An 18053-nucleotide genomic window follows, 5' to 3' on the forward strand; every position below is an offset into this window, starting at 1 on the left:
GTATGCTATTAAAAGGATGTATGCTACATAATTTATCAATGTGAATGAATTACGCCTCGGTATGTTTCACACACATAGTGTGAGAGAATAGTGATATTTGATATAAAATTATGAAAAGCTTTAGAGCATGTTATGAATTAAGTTAGATAATAATAAGCATGTTTACACATTTTAAGGTATTAAACACCAGAGCCTTTTATTGTGAAAAATAAACTTCCAGTTGCCATGGGGATCATCTTAGTATTGCTGTCTTCACACTGCTCACGTAGGGCTCAACGTAGCCATAGGTCAGCGATTAGCTCACTATGTTATTAATAATTCAAATGAAACGTAGGGACTACATTCACAAAGGATTTGTGTATCATGTCAGCTACAGTGTGTGATGTAAGGCCTATTATGAACATGTATGGAACGCCATTGATCTTTAAACGTGTTGGATTCTCCGTTTTAACACGTAGCATATAATTTCGTGTTAACACGCTAATGTATTTACGCGTTAATGCGTTTCGAACGTGTTAACACGTTGTTTGTATACATTTTTTCGCTGTGGGGAATCATGATGTTCGTGAATCATGATGCTTTACTGCCACCTACTGGTGTATGGCGTTATTGCTGAAACAACATAACTTACCAAATAACGGAAATAATTTCAGTGTTTAATGTTCTGAACAATGTATTTTCTGAGATCCTGTATAAACATTATACATATATAAATATAATACATTATATTGTTGAACGTTTAAAAGCACACACACACACACACACGAATATATATATATATATAAATATAAAAACCCCTCACTTCAAATGATGGCCACCACAGAATTCACTGCTGAAAAAAAAGCCATTTTTTAATTCAGATTTATTTTGTTCAATTCCATTTTGAAGGAGATTTAACCTATCACGTTTTTAATGTATATATAGAAGTAGATATACATAATTAAATAAAAGATGAGTAAATTAATGTATCTTTAAAAACATTATACATGTTTACAGAAAGAGGAGGATCTGGAAAGTTAATTTCACTATGGGTTTGTATTGATACCATATTGTTTAGCAGTATGCTATTAAAAGAATGCACATAATGTATCAATGTGAATGAATTACGCCTCAGTATGTGTCAAACACATAGTGTGAGAGAGTAGTGATGCTTGTTTGATATAAAATTATGAAAAGCTTAAAGCTTTTTATGAAGTTATATAATAATATGCATGTTTACAAATATTAAGGTATTAAACACCAGAGTCTATTATTGTAAAAAATAAACTACCAGTTGCCACGGGGATCAGCTTAGTATTGCTGTCTTCACATTGCTCGCGTAGGGCTCAACGTAGCCATAGGTCAGCGCTTAGCTCACTATGTTATTAATAATTCAGATGAAACATAGGGACTATGTTCACAAAGGATTTATGTTTCATGTCAGCTACATTGTGTGATGTAAATCCTATCATGAATATGTAAGTACTCCCGAATTTGAGGCCTCCCATTGGTGAAAACCTTAAGAAGCGTGTAAACGTGTAAACGACAAAATTTTACGTGTTAACGCGCATGTGTTCACACGTTTAGAGCCCAACGGCGTTCCATATTCTATACTCAACCTCCATGTCCCTGGAGCTGTGTGACTGATACACTGCTGCGCCACCGTTCCGCCCCGTTCTCATTACATACGGAATTCAAACGAGAAACTGGCAAATAACAGTAATATCATATCTTCTGAAAGCAAAGAAAGGAAGAGAAAAATACATCATCCTTGGCAGTGAAACATTTTAAGGGAAAACCATAAATAAGGCTGCAGCTTTGTCTTTCATTAGCATAGGTATATTTTAGCGAAATTATGTACACTTTTCTGTGTAAACATGTTAATTAAAGCATGTCGCTAGGTCCACAGTTCCTCAACTCGACCTGTCCTCGTTCGTGTCAGTGGCAATTTCTGTCCCAATTGCCAACCCGTTAGAACGCGACTGGAAAGAAGGGGAAGTGGTCGCTCTTCAATTTTATGAATATGGAGTGCAATACTCATTTTAAACGCTTGTCGTCAGTATTTCATATTACTACTATAACAGTGGGGCCTCGCCCACTTTTCTGGAGAGAAGTTTTAAAGGAAGTGAGTTTTATCTTGTTGCTATCAGAGGCTGCGGTGGAGAATGTGATCTGCGCTGAAACCCTTGCTTCGACTCCTAGCTTTGGTTTGAACAAACAAACAGACAAAAACAACCACAAAAATGTTGTCAACGATCAAAGAACTCACTTTAAACTACGACCCCGTGAACGAGACGAACACGTTCACGAACGGAGACCTTCTGCAGGGGCGGGTTTTTCTGGAAGTTTCCAAAGAGGTGAAAATCGACTGTTTTTATATTAAATGTAAAGGGGACGCGGATGTGCGCTGGACGGAGAGACACAATGACCGCTCACACACTTACCACTCCCATGAACGATATTTCAAAATGAAACAGTTGTTTATCCAGGATCCCTCCAAACCAGGTGAGACCACTGCTACTTCTGCTTTAATCGAACGTTATCTGCCAGTAATCTAATATGAGGAACTACTGTACAGAAAAGAAGAAATAATGCAAATTAAGAGCCTATCAGTTGTGATAGGCATGCTATCAAAATATCAAAATTCCTTGGGATCAATAAATCAACACTTGTATTATTATCTGATCCTTAAATAGTCTACTTGCCTAGTGGTTAGAAACTGAGCTGTCTGTATTTATTTGGAACTTTTTTATTATTAAGAAAAGAATTTAGAATGTAAACTACCCAAAACTTTGTACACACCCCCTAATTTTAAAAGACATTCTGCTATTTAAAAGTGCGTTCATTGTGAACGCAGATGTTCATTTGTACACACACCGTTTGAATAAGCTCCATAGAAGGGTATGTAATGAAATGGGACGTCCTGGAGCAGCTGCACATGTGGGGCTGCTGCTTTAAAAACAAATACATAAATAAGGAATTTCCATCTACAAGTAGAAAAACAAAACTGAGTTGTGAACAGCTATTAACTCATTATATACAGGTATCTCATGTATTTGTAAAATATACAGTCATAAACTCAGGAAAGAACATAAACATCAATTCAGTCTGCCCTGAATATCACAGTGTTTAATGCATGAACATTTTAACAGGTTTTTTAAGCAGGCTTACTTTATGTTCATCAATAATCAGGGTTCCTTTGCTAGAATAATTCTATTTCAACTAGTGCCTCAGTGGATTTTCAGTTTGGTTATTTAAAGATTGTAACAGTGTGCATATTGTTAAGAAAGCAATACAGACGGATAGCCAACAGTGTCAAAAAGACATGCAGAAACAGCAGCAGCTCCACTGGGTCCTAGTGCACCCAAGAGGGGGCGGGATGGAGGGCTAAGAACATTTAACCCCCCCCCAAAATAGGTCAAAGCATGCTATGCCCAGTGATAAGCAATGATCAGTTAAGGAGTATAAAAGCCTGCCAGCATTGGGCTGTGGAGCACTAAACAACATTATGTGGGGTGACGGAACTCCATCTAATACAGTGTTAGATTAGTGTAATAGTAATAGTATTAGCGAAAGTGGTTTTGTTATGCAAAACTAGTCATCTAACATCATCCTGACCTCACAAATGTTCTTTTGGTTGAATATCAACTGATCCTCACACAAATGTTCCAACATCAGTGGGTACATCTACTGATCCTTGTTTCAGGAGAAATGTTGGATGAGCAGGTGTCCACAGACATTTGGCCATAGTGTGTAATAAGTCCTGGGAAAGTACACTGGAATATTTTTCCACTCTCTTATGTAATTATTTGTCCAAGAGATTAAGTAGAAAAACACCTAACAACATTCCTTTCTGTTACTTGTACAGCAAAAGTTGAACCGAATGTCATTATATCAACTGGGGAGACCTGTAAGTATGAGCTGTATATTCTACACCATCTTGTTGCAGTTAAAAGGTTTATGGAAATGAATGTTTTGAGAATTTGGTGTGGTCAGTTTGCATAAAAATTCAGGATTTTTTTTTTATTATTATTAATTTATTTTTTTTAATAAATCCTGGTTCACTGTATTATTAGAAGATAATTAACATTTTCTCAAAACATACAAGATATTACTATTTAATCATTATTACACTGAATAATCTCTTACTGTCACTCCCATTAAAGAAACCTAGCTATGGTTATTTTTAAGGCACTGAATTATTTTGCATTTTGCATTATTTTGCAATGTGAATGATCTTACATGTTTGTTTATTTCCAGATGGTAATATTGTCAAGCCAGGCAGACATGTTTATTCCTTTAGCTTTCAGCTGCCCCATGGGTGAGTGCTGATTCTCAAATGTCTAAATAATACAATCTCATATTGCCTTGAGTTTTAGATTAAGTTCTTGTTTTAACATTTTATCGTAGCACAACTGAAACATTATGTAGAATTATTGTTTTTGAACTTATGTATTGAAATAACATAACCCGTACCTGTAAAGAAAAAGTAAAGATTTATTAATGATCTATTGCAAATGAGTATGTTGCAGAATAATAGTGTGACAGAACGGACAATCCAGGACCACTAGTTAAATATTTCTGTTCGCCTCTTATTTCTAATTGCCCTTCCTGTCCCTGTTTTATCTTCCAGTAGCTCACACACACATTATTTCTTTTTCAACTTTACATATATACATTGCTAGCTTGCTAAACAATCTCACCTTTTTCAGTTAAAATATGCTACTGGGCTGTGAAGCAGAATTATTTCATAGTTACATGGGTAATGCTGTAATTACATGTAATACTTACATATTATGTTTACTGCTGGTGTAGAAAATGGTTTGTTTTGAGGTGAGGTTCTGTCATTGAGTAATGGGTAACACCTGAGCCAACTGCTAATGCCCTGTGTGACAAGTAGAGATAAATCTACAGTTGTATGTAAAGAGTTTGGAGGCCCTGGGTAAATGACATCTTTTGTTGATTCAAAAGTAAAAATAATTCATTTGTTCTTTGTGTTACACACATTATTGTACACTTACTGTTTCACTGCTGAATCTTACATATTGGAAAAAATAATACATATGTTTCAAGTGAAAGTATATTGTGACAGTTTACACTGTGTGAACGTGTACACTAAAATATGCAGAAATGCCACTTGTAAGTTTACTCCATTTTTGAAAATAACAAGACAGGTATTCCATCCATGGGTATTCAGGGTTACACCACATAAACATATTCAAATAGGTGCTATGTGTCCATTATGATGCTCTTGTCAAATCCAATGTCAAAAGACAAATTACTATTATTTTACATTGGGGCCAGATTGAATAAAAATTGTTGATTAGTCTAAAACTGTAATTACAGGAACATGCCACCATCTTTTAAAGGATATTATGGCTCTGTTAAATATATTCTGGAAGCCAGATTGGATCGTTCATGGAAGCTGGACAGCACTGCAAAAGCAGAAATCAACTTTGTGCCAAGGATTCCTGCTGGTGCCAGTTTCATGGTATGTGCATAGTATTGTTAAAATTTTGTATTTTTTTCATGTTGCTCATGTTCTTGGGGTTTCTGAATTTATAGCAGTGTACCATAGGACTGATTATTAAAGGACAATAAAATGTCAGAATTAACATTAACTGAGTGAGTGTAGCTCTACATGGGCCTCTCCATTACTTTAGCTGAAGAGTTTCTGGAAGCATTACAGGAGGTCCTCGGGTTACGTCAGTCCAGTGTTACGATGTTTCGTGGTTACGACACATCTCCCATTTACTGTATAAAGCCTTGTTTTGACTTAAGTGGTTTTGCGTCGTAAAGTGAACTTCGTGTTTGGTGTGCGCGGTGGAAGAATACACGGTTACGCGGCTCGGGACCGAGGAGGATAGGTGTTAGGATAGGATACGTGCTTACAGTATGTTATTTACGTACAGTATGTACTTATGTTATGACTTACACCGAAAATTGGTTTACGACGCGACGTAGGAACAGATCAATGTCGTAAGTCGAGGACCCCCTGTATTTACATACTTAAGTCTTTCACATGCTTGGTAGCAAATGTCTAGTTTTACAAGAATACAAAGAATTTGGATGCAGTTTAGACTGCTGAATAATATACGAGATCATGGTTGAGTGGTTTGTTGCAGGGGTGATTAAGGCAAAAGTGAAGTTCAGCATAAGGATGAGCAGTATGATGATAATGTGTTGTACTGTGATAAACCCAAAAAAACACATTGTATGATTTTTCTGAACCTGTCAGGGATGTTGTCTAAATTCGCGGGTGGGGTTTTGCAGTGTTGCTGCAGTGTTTAGTGCTAAACAAGTGAAACTTTGAATTAAAAAAACATCAAATTTTGTTTTGTTTTTGTAAAACTTTTTTCTCTCATATCATCTTTTTGCATTGCACAAATGTAATGTGTGTTGTTGTATATTTGTCCAAGAACCTACCAACCTGTCAATCACAAAGCCTGTGTCAGACAACACATTTACTTCTAAAGTTTACATGTTATGGTTTTAAAGTTTTTGAGGTATTTTTTTTTTCAACCTATCTTTTCCACTAAGTTTGATATTTCGCTATTTGGAGCTAGTCTAGCTGGGGTTGCAGGTGCTTTTCTATAGAAAAATTGCTCCTTGTTGTCAATTTCTTTCCGTGTGGTGTGTGTTTCTGAAGCAATAAGGTCACTCAAGGTCATGTGTTATCATGAAATAACAGCACAACTGTGATGTGGAACAAAGAATAAGTGGAAGGCAAGTGTTCTATTGCTTTTCTGTACAAGAGTTTGTGCATTAAATAAGAAATAAGTAAACAGAGCTGTGAAAGTAGTGTGAATTATATTTTAAATTTCCATATTTACCCTTTTGTGTTTGGTTTTAAAATTCATAATTATATTTTACATATACGGCTAGGGAATGGGGAGTGATTTAACACATGCCTAAATGTGCAGCTGAAAGCTCATCACAAATGCTAGAAAAACAAACAAGCCTTACAGAAACTGCATTTCTAATGGGCTTTCGCTTTACTTGTATCTTAGTTTCCTTTGTCCTGGCGGTTTTACTGGCGGTTTTGTATTCAGACTGGCTTTGCTGTTTAGCCATTTAGTTTTCTGTTACTTTGTTAGTTTATTTTTTTTAGTATAGTTTAGGCTATATTCTATATAAGTTTTAATGGCACACATTTATAGGGAAAAACGGTTAGAGTGCTTCTCAGTCAATCAGAGGGTGGTGCCAGAAACAACCGTTGTATAATGGCTCTTGTGAAACATGCATGTTGTACTTTCCCAAGTCATGTAAAGCTGGCAAAACATTATTGAAAATGGAGGGCATGTTTTGACATTTATATCATTAGTGGATTTTTTTCTTGTTGTATACATAAAGCTGTCACGCTCTACTTACTATTGTTAGAGCTACTGTTGTTTTACCGTATATCTTACAATCTGTTGTTTTAATCTTTATTTGTATACAGAACCCACAGAGTGCTGCTACAGACAAAAAGATGAAACTGTTTACGTCTGGAAGTGCCTCCATTAGAGCAACAACTGACAAAACTGGTTACACCCTAGGTCAGTTTAATTTATTTTCCTGTAAGATTTCAGCACGTTCTGTAAAGTCTTTGATTGTGTATTTATTTGTGTTTTTTTTTTTTTTTTTTTAAAGGTGATGTCATCAGGGTTTCAACTGATGTTGATAATTCTTCATCACGTGAGCTCAAGCTGAAGTTCAGTCTTGAGCAAAAACAGATGTTCTATGCACAAGGCCGTTCTAAATATTCATCAAAAACTATTTTCAAAGTGGTTGGAGATCCAATCCCAACTGGGTCAAAGCAAACAGTCAACACAGACCTGAGAATCCCACCTAACCTGGAACTAACAGTTGCAACCTGTAGTATTATAAAATTGGAGTACATACTCAAGGTACTGGCGTTCTATTTTCCTTCATTTTTTTAATGTTGTTTGTGTTGTTTTCACGCTATTTGCTGAACCCAGGCTAAAAGAAATTTAACTTGGGTTGATACACAAACTACTGCATTTCCTGCATTTCAAATTATGGACTCAAAAATATTGTGAAATTATTCAATGTTATGTATTTTTACATTGTGGTCTTACAGATTGCATCTTGCATTAACTGATATTTTTAAACAATTCCACATGTTAATTTAGGTTACTAAAAGCTTTGGTCTGTTAAATGTACATTTATTTACAAAGAAATGCTTTTTAGGAAATCAGAATTGAATCTTTTGTCTTCAGCATTTCCATGATTCATAATTGCACTCCTTTTTTATAGGTCTATTTGGATGTCCCTTATGCTAGTGATCCAGAGATCAAATTTCCAGTCTTCATTCTCCCTGCAGGCCAGCCTTTTGGTTCTTGGCAAAGTCAACCAAATATTCAGCCCTTTGGGCCCAGCCCTACACCTCAGGCTGGGTTTGGGCCCAGCCCTACACCTCAGGCTGGGTTTGGGCCCAGCCCTACACCTCAGGCTGGGTTTGGGCCCAGCCCTACACCTCAGGCTGGGTTTGGGCCCAGCCCTACACCTCAGGCTGGGTTTGGGCCCAGCCCTACGCCCCAGGCTGGGTTTGGGCCCAGCCCTCCAGGTGCATCCTTTGGATCAGCTCCAGGACTTTACCCCAATCTGTACCCTTCACCTGCTTATCTACCTCAGGCCACTCCAGAAGCCCCTCCTCCTTTATACACAGATGTCTTCCCTAATCAAAACCCATCAGCCCCACCCTTCAATCCTCCTCCATACTCCGCTATGGGTTATCCAGGTCCTCCTGCCCCACAGCAACATCCAGCACCAAGTGCCCCAGAGTTCTGTCCAAATCTGTCTGCCCCAGGCTATGGTCAGGCAGGAGGTGCTCCAGGAAATTGGCCAAATTCAGCCAATCCAACCAATCAGCAAGAGCCTTATCTAACTAAAACATCTGAAAAACATTCATATTGAGATGTGCCTTTGAATTCTCCCTGTGAAGAGCTAATCAATATGCATTTACAAGTAAATAAGCCTTATATAACAATGTGATGCCAGCTTCATGTTAAGTGTTTGTTTTTATGAAAGTTGCTAGGACAGCAGTGAATTTCAAAAAGATAACTTTAAGAATTATCTTAAGAACTCTTTTTATTTAAGAATTATCTTAAGTGCAAATCATTATTGTTTAATGAAAAAATTGTGAAGTGTTGCTTAGAATTCACTGGATTTAAATGTGAACCTCTGCATAAATATGTGAAATATTTATGTTTTATACATTGATCAACTACAAAACTACAACTACTTCTCCTTGTCCACTACCACTCACCGTCCATTCTCTCAGCACCACAAAACATAAAGCAACACTTTGTAGTTCTGCTATTACTATAGTCCATCTCTTGTTCTGCATACTTTCCCCCTTTCACCCTCTTCTTCAATGGCCAGGACACCACAGAGCAGGTATAATCTGGATGTTGTATAACTGTCAGCACTACAGTGACCCTGGTGTGGTGGTGGTTGTGTGTTATATGCTAGAATGTGGATCAGGCACAGCAGTGCTGCTGGAGGTTTCTTTAATCTCTCAGGATCACGGTTGGACCGAGAATAATCCGCTACTCAAATAGTTGAAGAACTCTCGAAGAACAGGTTACAGAGCAACAACTGGATAACAGTCTGAAAATGTAGAGCTACAAAGTGTGATTATATACAGTCAGCGGACAGTAATATAACACAAATACATCATACAAATATCTACAACTGTTCTGTCAGTCAGTTTACATAATTGTTACAAGAAATGTGCTGAAATAAAGTGTTTTGTACTTTATTATTATTATTATTATTAGCAGTAGTAGTTTTATATATATATTTTTTTTTATTATTTTTGTTTTATTAGTAGTAGCTTTATATATATATTTTTTTATTATGATTTTTTTTTTTTTTTGGAGAAGGAGCTATTTGAGAATAATCACACTACAGCATTTACATAGATTTTGCATGTTTTATTTCACTTAAACTCAAATTAAGTGCCCTTAAAATCTAAGAGAATGTCTGTTTATATATATATATATATATAATGTATATGTATAAATAATGCACAATGTTCATATACTACTGGACCATTTCTATTAATATTCATCATTAAATTTTCACATGTTAATGTCAGCTGGTGTTTGCATATTACGCACCTTTAAATTGCATAAAAAAGACGACACTGATATAACCAATATAGCAAATATTGAATGAACTAATCAACCTGACAAGAGAATATGCTTATGCCGTTTATTATTCAGTTAATTGTCTGAGGTTTACTTTCTACAGACTAGTACGTAATGTTGCCATATGTGTCACTATTACTAAGTTAAATGTAAAAGGCTATATGTAGTATGGAATATGAGCAAAGGATGTCATACAAATAGGCCTTTATAGTCATGTGTCCAAAAGACAAATAGCTCTTATGTCAGATTATTATGTCAGCTCTTATACAGATTTACGGACAGTTCTACGATCTAAGAGTCTGGTTCTGTAGGAATGGAAACTATTTTTTTTTTCCAAACATACAATGCAACTGTGCACTATGCGCTACTGCACTGTCAGAATCAGAATTGGAATCAGAAATACTTTATTGATCCCAGGGGGAAATTGCAATTATTACAGTAGCAACCAGTTGTAAAAGAATAAACACTCTAATAAAAAATTTAACACAAAAGGAAATTTACAATATGTACACATCTATAATAATAAATACAGATATACTGTATACAGCAGTAAGAGAATTGCACATTTGAGTTGTTACACTCATAATTAAAAAATTTGTTCTATTGTTATTACTGTACATGTGAAAGGTGTCGTGCTTTAAGTGTGGAGTTATAAAGTCTGGTAGCCACTGGTAGGAATGACCTCCTGTGGCATGTCCGTACTGGATCTTTACATGCAATACTATGTAACGCATTATTAGCCTCCTGTTAAGAACACAACCTTAACAAACAAAAAATTACTTTCCCAGCAAGCTTGCACCCATATATGATCTTTAATCAAATCTGAACAGGCGGCATATTTGTCAGTTAAACACTGCTAATCTAAGATGTGTTTCTATGGAAAAAACATGTATAATGGAGAAATCTGCCATTACCTTTGAATAATTACAGGCCTAGAAAACAACTCAAATTCACACCCCAAAACTCCACTCCACTTCGCCCTATACCCAAGAAATGACTCACTGCTTCAATTTGAATAAAGATCTTAATCCTAAAAGCCAGAAACACACCCAGCTAGAATACCATGGTTTGTTTACTTTCTTGGCTGTGTTTCATGGCTAAATGTGAATGGTTCTACTTTCAGTTTTTCAATAAGCCTGAAACCCTGTTTAAAAAAAAAGCTTCTCTCTTACACAATAAAACAAAACACAAATATGGAGAACCTGGAGGTTGTGGGTTCGACTTCCGCTCCGGGTGACTATCTGTGAGGAGTTTGGTGTGTTCTCCCTGTGTCTGTGTGGGTTTCCTCCGGGTGCTCCGGTTTCCTCCCACAGTCCAAAAACACACTTTGGTAGGTGGATTGGCGACTCAAAAGTGTCTGTAGGTATAAATGTGTGTGTGTGTGTGTTGCCCTGTGAAGGACTTTTTTCCCCATTACTCCAAGGACTCAAATAGACATTGAGTATTTTACTTAACCGTCAACACAACATCTTTTTTTCGGAGTTAAAAATGTTTTGTTGCATGCAGAAATATTATTTCATTTTTCTGCAGTCGTTCATTAATTTCATAAATGTAACACAGTATAGTGTTTATACATAGCACAAAGGCAAAAAAAACCCTGTTATATGCAGTGTTATTTCATGTAAAATTTCAACAGGATTTTGTGGCTCCCAGTGTTTTCTTTACTGTGTGAAACGGGTCCAGATGGCTCTTCGAGTGGTAAAGGTTGCCGATCCCTGCTGTAAACCCACCATGATCCTGAACTAGATAAGCAGTGACAGATAATGAATGAATGAATATATATACACACACACACATATACAGGGGTTGGACAATGAAACTGAAACACCTGGCTTTAGACCACAATAATTTATTAGTATGGTGTAGGGCCTCCTTTTGCGGCCAATACAGCATCAATTCGTCTTGGGAATGACATACACAAGTCCTGAACAGTGGTCAGAGGGATTTTAAGCCATTCTTATACCATGGCTCTTGATACATCACAAAGACTTGCTGTCTTGGTCACAGATGCGCCAGCGAGATGCGCACCAAGAATTTGTCCTCTTTTGAACTGTGGTATGTCACCCATAATGTTGTGTGCATTGCAATGTTTTGAGCAAAACTGTGCTCTTACCCTGCTATTTCTGTTGTGATCATTTCCTGATATCTTCTTAGTCTGTCCAAATATCTTACCTAATGTTTTATTTAGGTGATTGTACTTGTAAAAGTACACAATGGTAGCACATTTTAACAAGTTAGCACAACTTGACAGAGCACTGGGGTATAGTATGACTTTCGCATGTTGTATTTATTAATATACATTAAATGTTTGTATAATGTCACCAGCGCTGCCACCCTGTTGGCTCAGACAGGGCAAACACAGAACAGAGCAGCAGAACTATTGGTCAAGTGCATGAATTCACGTGTCATAATTTGCGGAAACAAGCCCTGTGTGACTGCGGCTTTATATGTCTCTGCTTAACTAGCCAATGAACCACTACAGATATATGACGCAGCTATAACAACTTAAACGCAATAACTGAAGCAGCACTGCCATCAACTGCCATGATCTTGGAGACTGACCCGTCGATCGTGATTGTTTGGTTGGCGACCACTGCATTAGAGGCTAATGTGCTAATAGTTTTCCATTAAATTCTGGCAAAAATTCATATAGCTGACTACTATAGGCAGGGAAAGGAGCTGTATAAATCTTTCATAACTGTTTACAATAGTTCTGCTGTCCCCAAATGCCACATTTCACTGAAACAAAACTGTTTCAGTGTCTCAGACAGAAGAATTCAATCAGCCAGGGTTTCTTAGGTCACAGACCAACCCAACACATTCATGTGGACCCATACATTTTTTTGCCCACAAGCTAAACTGAAGTCAAACATGGAAAATTATTTTGTTGGTTCATGTCATAGGTCAGTAGATTTAGATTTAGATAGGAAAATAATATTTCATTTGCACATTTCAAGACAACCAAGGACACTGTACAGTAAAAAAAAATATGAAATAAAGTAACATACACAAACAACACAATGAAAAAATGTGTTCTGCCTCACCCCTAAACCAACTGGAAATGATGGGTTTTAATACTGTAGCTTCGAACATATCTGTGGATGAAAAAACATGCATAGATTCATTGTTTTGTGTGTATGCTAAATTCTTTGAACATATGAAGATCCGTCATTCCTGGATCCGTATTCCTCAACCTGGCAACCCGGAGGAACTTCGCGTGTGGGGAGAAGTTACCCAGTAAACATTAAGCCGTTGATTCAACGTTGAAATAACGTACTTGACTGTCGTCTAATCAACGTTTTGTTAAGGTTGAAAATGAAAGTTGAAAAGATGACTGAAAAAGTCACATTAAATACGTCCTTTTAAAGCCGTTATATCAACGTTGAAATCACGTACCTAAATGTCATTCAATAAACACTGAATCAAAGTTGAAAAAAGACATTCAAGCAAACTTTGAAAAGACGAGTAACAGACTCACATTGCAAATGTACTTTCAAAGTACAGTAGGTTCCATTAAGAATGTAATGGTTCAGACTGGTTTTTAATGGTGTCTACATCTAATAGTTTCCATCATGTAACCCATTAGCACTTAATGGTTCCTAATAGTTTAACCATTATTTCTCTAATAGTTTCCATTATGTAACACTTCTATTAGTATTTAATTGTACCTGTCAGTTCACAATCCCGGTTGGAAAAAACATTACACCCATAGGTAAAAGAAAAATATTTATAAACACATTTGCAAATTTTTGTAAATAGCCCAAAATATGTGACTCAAATATGGGACACAATTACATATATATATATATATATATATATATATATATATATATATATATATATATATTTAATGAAAATATAAAACATTTAATATTCTGTATTCGATTACACATGTAAATGAAACAAAAATCGACATACTAAGAAAATAAAGTACAGGTTTGAACAAAGTACAAAGTACAGAGTGTACAAAAGCTTGTCACTGGGGCTGTACCCCTTTCAGTGTACCTTTCAAGTTCTTTTATGTAGTCATGTTTTTGTACTAGTTAATATACTTGGAACCATAAGGGGCTAAAATGTATTATTAACATTAGCTTTATATACACTGTAAAAAGTGGGACTGTGTAAATTAATATTTAGTTAAAAACTAATAGTAACTTGCACTTAATAAAAAGACTTCATGTAGTTTGAAATAAAATTGAGCTAAATTCAACAAATTTGAACAAAGTATTAATTGCAATTTACACAATTTTGGCTAAATAAAATTAGCTGGGATATGTTGAATAGAATTTATTCATGTTTTAATAGTAACACCAAAGATCCAGAAAATGCAATAGATTTTACTCATTGGGAGGTCTTTAATTACAATCATCATACACTTCCGCCCAATGCAATTTGAAACTCGTGAACACCAGCACTACTGGGTTCTGAACGTCCTCGGACTTCCCAAAGTGAACAGCTTTTAATTTATTAACAGCAAAAGAACAATTTTTATCTAAATTTGTGTATTTTGTTTGAGGCGCTCTTAAATGTGGGGACACGCAGTTCTAAGCTCCGCATTTTTAAGGTGGATCGGTGTGTTTGAGTTGAGGGGGAAAGCGACAGTTGTTTGTATGTGGATGAAGTTTAACTCGTCTGTAAGTTTTTAATTCACTGATTGAATTCCCAGAGACACTCATTTGTAACTCGAGGTGTTTAGTTTGTAGCACTGTCGCTAATGCAGTTAGCCGTCTCCGGAGTTTGGAGGCATTTCCACCTTAAGAGATCCGAAACCGCAAAACCATGGAGCAGGAATAGAGTAATCCTCATTTCTGTTCGTTGATTTCAACGTTTGGAGTTCTTTTCTCTGTCTAAAACAACACCAGATGCCTCTGCTATGAGCAGGGAGAGAGAGACCGAGCGGGTAACTGAGGCGGTTTATTTACAAACACCAGTGCTTCATAAAGACCGGTTTCGAGCACAGACTGGAGAGTTAGCTGATGGTGAGGAACAACGTTTGATTAAAAAACAAAGTGTTTTTGTGATTACAATCCTGAATTACGGTTTTAAGAAGCTGATGTTGTGCTTTCTGTAGTTTGCATGTCGTTTCATGTGTCTGTTGACGGTATAATGAAGCCATGACAGGACGCTCAGTCTCTGTGAGAGTACACTTTCAAACGGTCATTGCAGCTCTAGCGCACTCTCACTTCACACACAGAGCTGCGTTTGAATAGAGTTCAGCAAATTACAGCACACCACGAAATCAGCGGCAATGATTCGTCTGTTTACTAAACATTTAACAGTTTACGTATTATGTTAGCATTCCATTCTCAATATATCAGAATGCATGTTTTCATAATATTGTGTAGGAACACCTATTTGTTTTTATTTCTAATCTCTTTGTTTTTCTGCTAAGTTTTTTTTTAAATCTATTTCCCAATCGCATTTTCTCTTTTCGCACCATATACCCGATGGTTTCTGTTAAAGTAGACCATTCAGATCACTCTGAATTTTTACTGCTGTGTTATTTCTGTGTCAGAAACGGTGTTATATTCACTGTTTATTTGCACTAATTTGTGTTTCTGGTTTTTGTAGCGTTCGAAAACAGGCTGTAGCCGATATGGCTCGTAGTTTACTTTTTTCTGTTTATCTCAATCGTAAAACTAAATTCGAGCCTGACTTGAGGGCACTACTATAAACAATATAATTAGTACTTATTAAAAGCAAGAAAAATTCCAATTCAAATCGTTTCTATACAATTTTATGACCTGTGTTTGCTCACTGTCTACAGTCTGGTTTAAATGGTTTGACTGTACAGCAAGGTTATGTCTGTTTATATTTCATGTACATAATGTATTTCAAATACAAGATATCATATTTTGTTAACAATTATACCCAGTCAATCTAATTAGGACTCAGGATGCCCCTGCAAATCGATGAATAGAAAAGACCAACACTAAAACATTACACTTATGAAGTTAAAGCTAATATTCATCTATTTGCAGGTGAATGCTGAATCCTAATTAAATTGATCTGGTGTAAGATGAGTGCAGTCTCAAAACATTATTGAGATTTAAGTGCACCAGCAAGTTTTGACCTTGCATCACATCCCCAAAATATATTCTGCCTGTGATCCTTGATGTAGTTGTATCAATTTTCAATTTTTGTATGAATAAATGTTTCAAGAGTTGAATAAATGTTTACCTGGTATTATTTTTATGCACATTGACCTGTTGACTTGAACATGCACAAAAAGGACAAATTAAGTAGATTTAACATAAAAAAAATATGGCAACAAAGTGACACATGATATTATTGAATAGATGTAAAGTTACTATAATTAGTGAATAGAAACAAGCTTTCTCCAGAATCCTAGTAGATGCTACTCAATTTTTGCCAGATATTTAGTAAATGTAAATCAATACTTGCAAGATATTTAGTAAATATTAATTAAGTTTTCTCAGATAAATAGTCCTTTCCTTGTGAAATTAAGTTGTATTTACTCAATATTTTTGAGCTATATTAATTCATATTTAGGCATGTTATTACTAAATCCAACACATTTTAACTGTGCATTTTATTAACATTTACATAATCTTCTTGCTTAAATTTAGTTAATTTATTCAATGAATGTTACTTAAAAGTTGGAAAATTAGAATCTACTCATTAATATTACGTGTCACTTTGTTGCCATAATTTTTTTAAGTAACTAATGGGTCACATTTTTTACAGTGTATACCACCCCAGTGACAAACCATTTTAGACCCTGTGGTGATTAAAGTGTACCAGAATTATTCAAACAAGTATTCATAATGACTTTATATGCTGTTTATTTAGTTGTAAATATGCACAATATAGCATCAGTTAAAAAAATTTTAATAAAAAAATTAATGTCAATAGAAGTCTATGAAATGGCAAATGTAAATTGAATTGTAATTTTAAGATCAAACTTGCATGTATGAAAGGGAATTTTAAATTTAAACCCAGACCTGCTGAAATAAATGTCAAAAACATTACTGTTAATAATGCAATATTACTATGAATTTTTTTATACAGAATGAGTTAACTATTATCCTCCTCTACTCCTTCACTTGTCTTCACTGAGATGCTAACCTAGCATAGCTGCTGCTTTGCTAGAGCTTAAATACTTATACTTTACCAGAATGGGTGAAACTTTTATTAAGATTAAATATCACTTACCTCTGAATATAGAGTAGTCTGAATGTTTTAGTAATGCCTGCTTCCACAAACCGTTGAAAAATCACCCACTGAAACTTATTTTGGCGCTGTATTCAAACTCAGAGCAACCGTTATCTGAAGGGGAGGGTCTCTCTCTCTCTCTCTCTCTCTCTCTCTCTCAAACACACACATTCTCTCTATCTTTCTCTCAGACACACATCTCTCTCTCTCTCTCTCTCTCAAACACACACATTCTCTCAATCTTTCTCTCAGACACACACATCTCTCTCTCTCTCTCTCTCTCTCTCTCTTTTAACTGACTTGTTTTAAACGCATTTCGGACGTCCACCGACTTTATCAGTTTGTCCCGAAATAACTGACTTGTTTTCAACGCATCTTGTACGTCCATTGACGTTATCAATTGGTCCTGAAATGACGGACTTGTTTTCAATTCATTTTGGACGTCCACTGACGTTTAAAATATGTCATTGACGGACCGACTACTTTTAGACCTTTTTTGAACGTCCAGGGACGTTCCTTGTTTACTGGGATGGAATTGAATGTGGAGTGTAATACTCAGGTTAAACGCTTGCTGACAGTATTACAGATTACTCATTTATCAGTGGGTCCTCGCCCATTTACCAGGAGAGAAGTTTTAAAGGAAGTGGGGAATATGACTGTGGTGTGTATTTCACTATCAGAGGTTGCGGTGGAGCGTCTGAACTGCGCAGAAATTCCACGACCCTTAACGGTGGGTTTAAG

General features: G+C 35.9%; 1 protein-coding gene across 1 annotated transcript; it reads left to right on the forward strand.

The window, feature by feature from the left end:
* The first annotated feature begins 2130 nt into the window (after positions 1-2130).
* On the forward strand, positions 2131-10796 carry LOC136676450 (arrestin domain-containing protein 3-like). The gene is made up of 7 exons (XM_066653494.1): positions 2131-2484; positions 3848-3889; positions 4240-4300; positions 5326-5470; positions 7421-7517; positions 7612-7868; positions 8239-10796. Exons 1-7 carry the CDS (start codon positions 2223-2225, stop codon positions 8896-8898), a joined length of 1524 nt encoding a protein of 507 aa, XP_066509591.1. The 5' UTR covers positions 2131-2222; the 3' UTR covers positions 8899-10796.
* The last annotated feature ends 7257 nt before the right edge of the window (positions 10797-18053 follow it).

Source organism: Hoplias malabaricus, chromosome X2, assembly GCF_029633855.1.
Source record: "Hoplias malabaricus isolate fHopMal1 chromosome X2, fHopMal1.hap1, whole genome shotgun sequence".
NCBI lineage: Eukaryota > Metazoa > Chordata > Actinopteri > Characiformes > Erythrinidae > Hoplias > Hoplias malabaricus.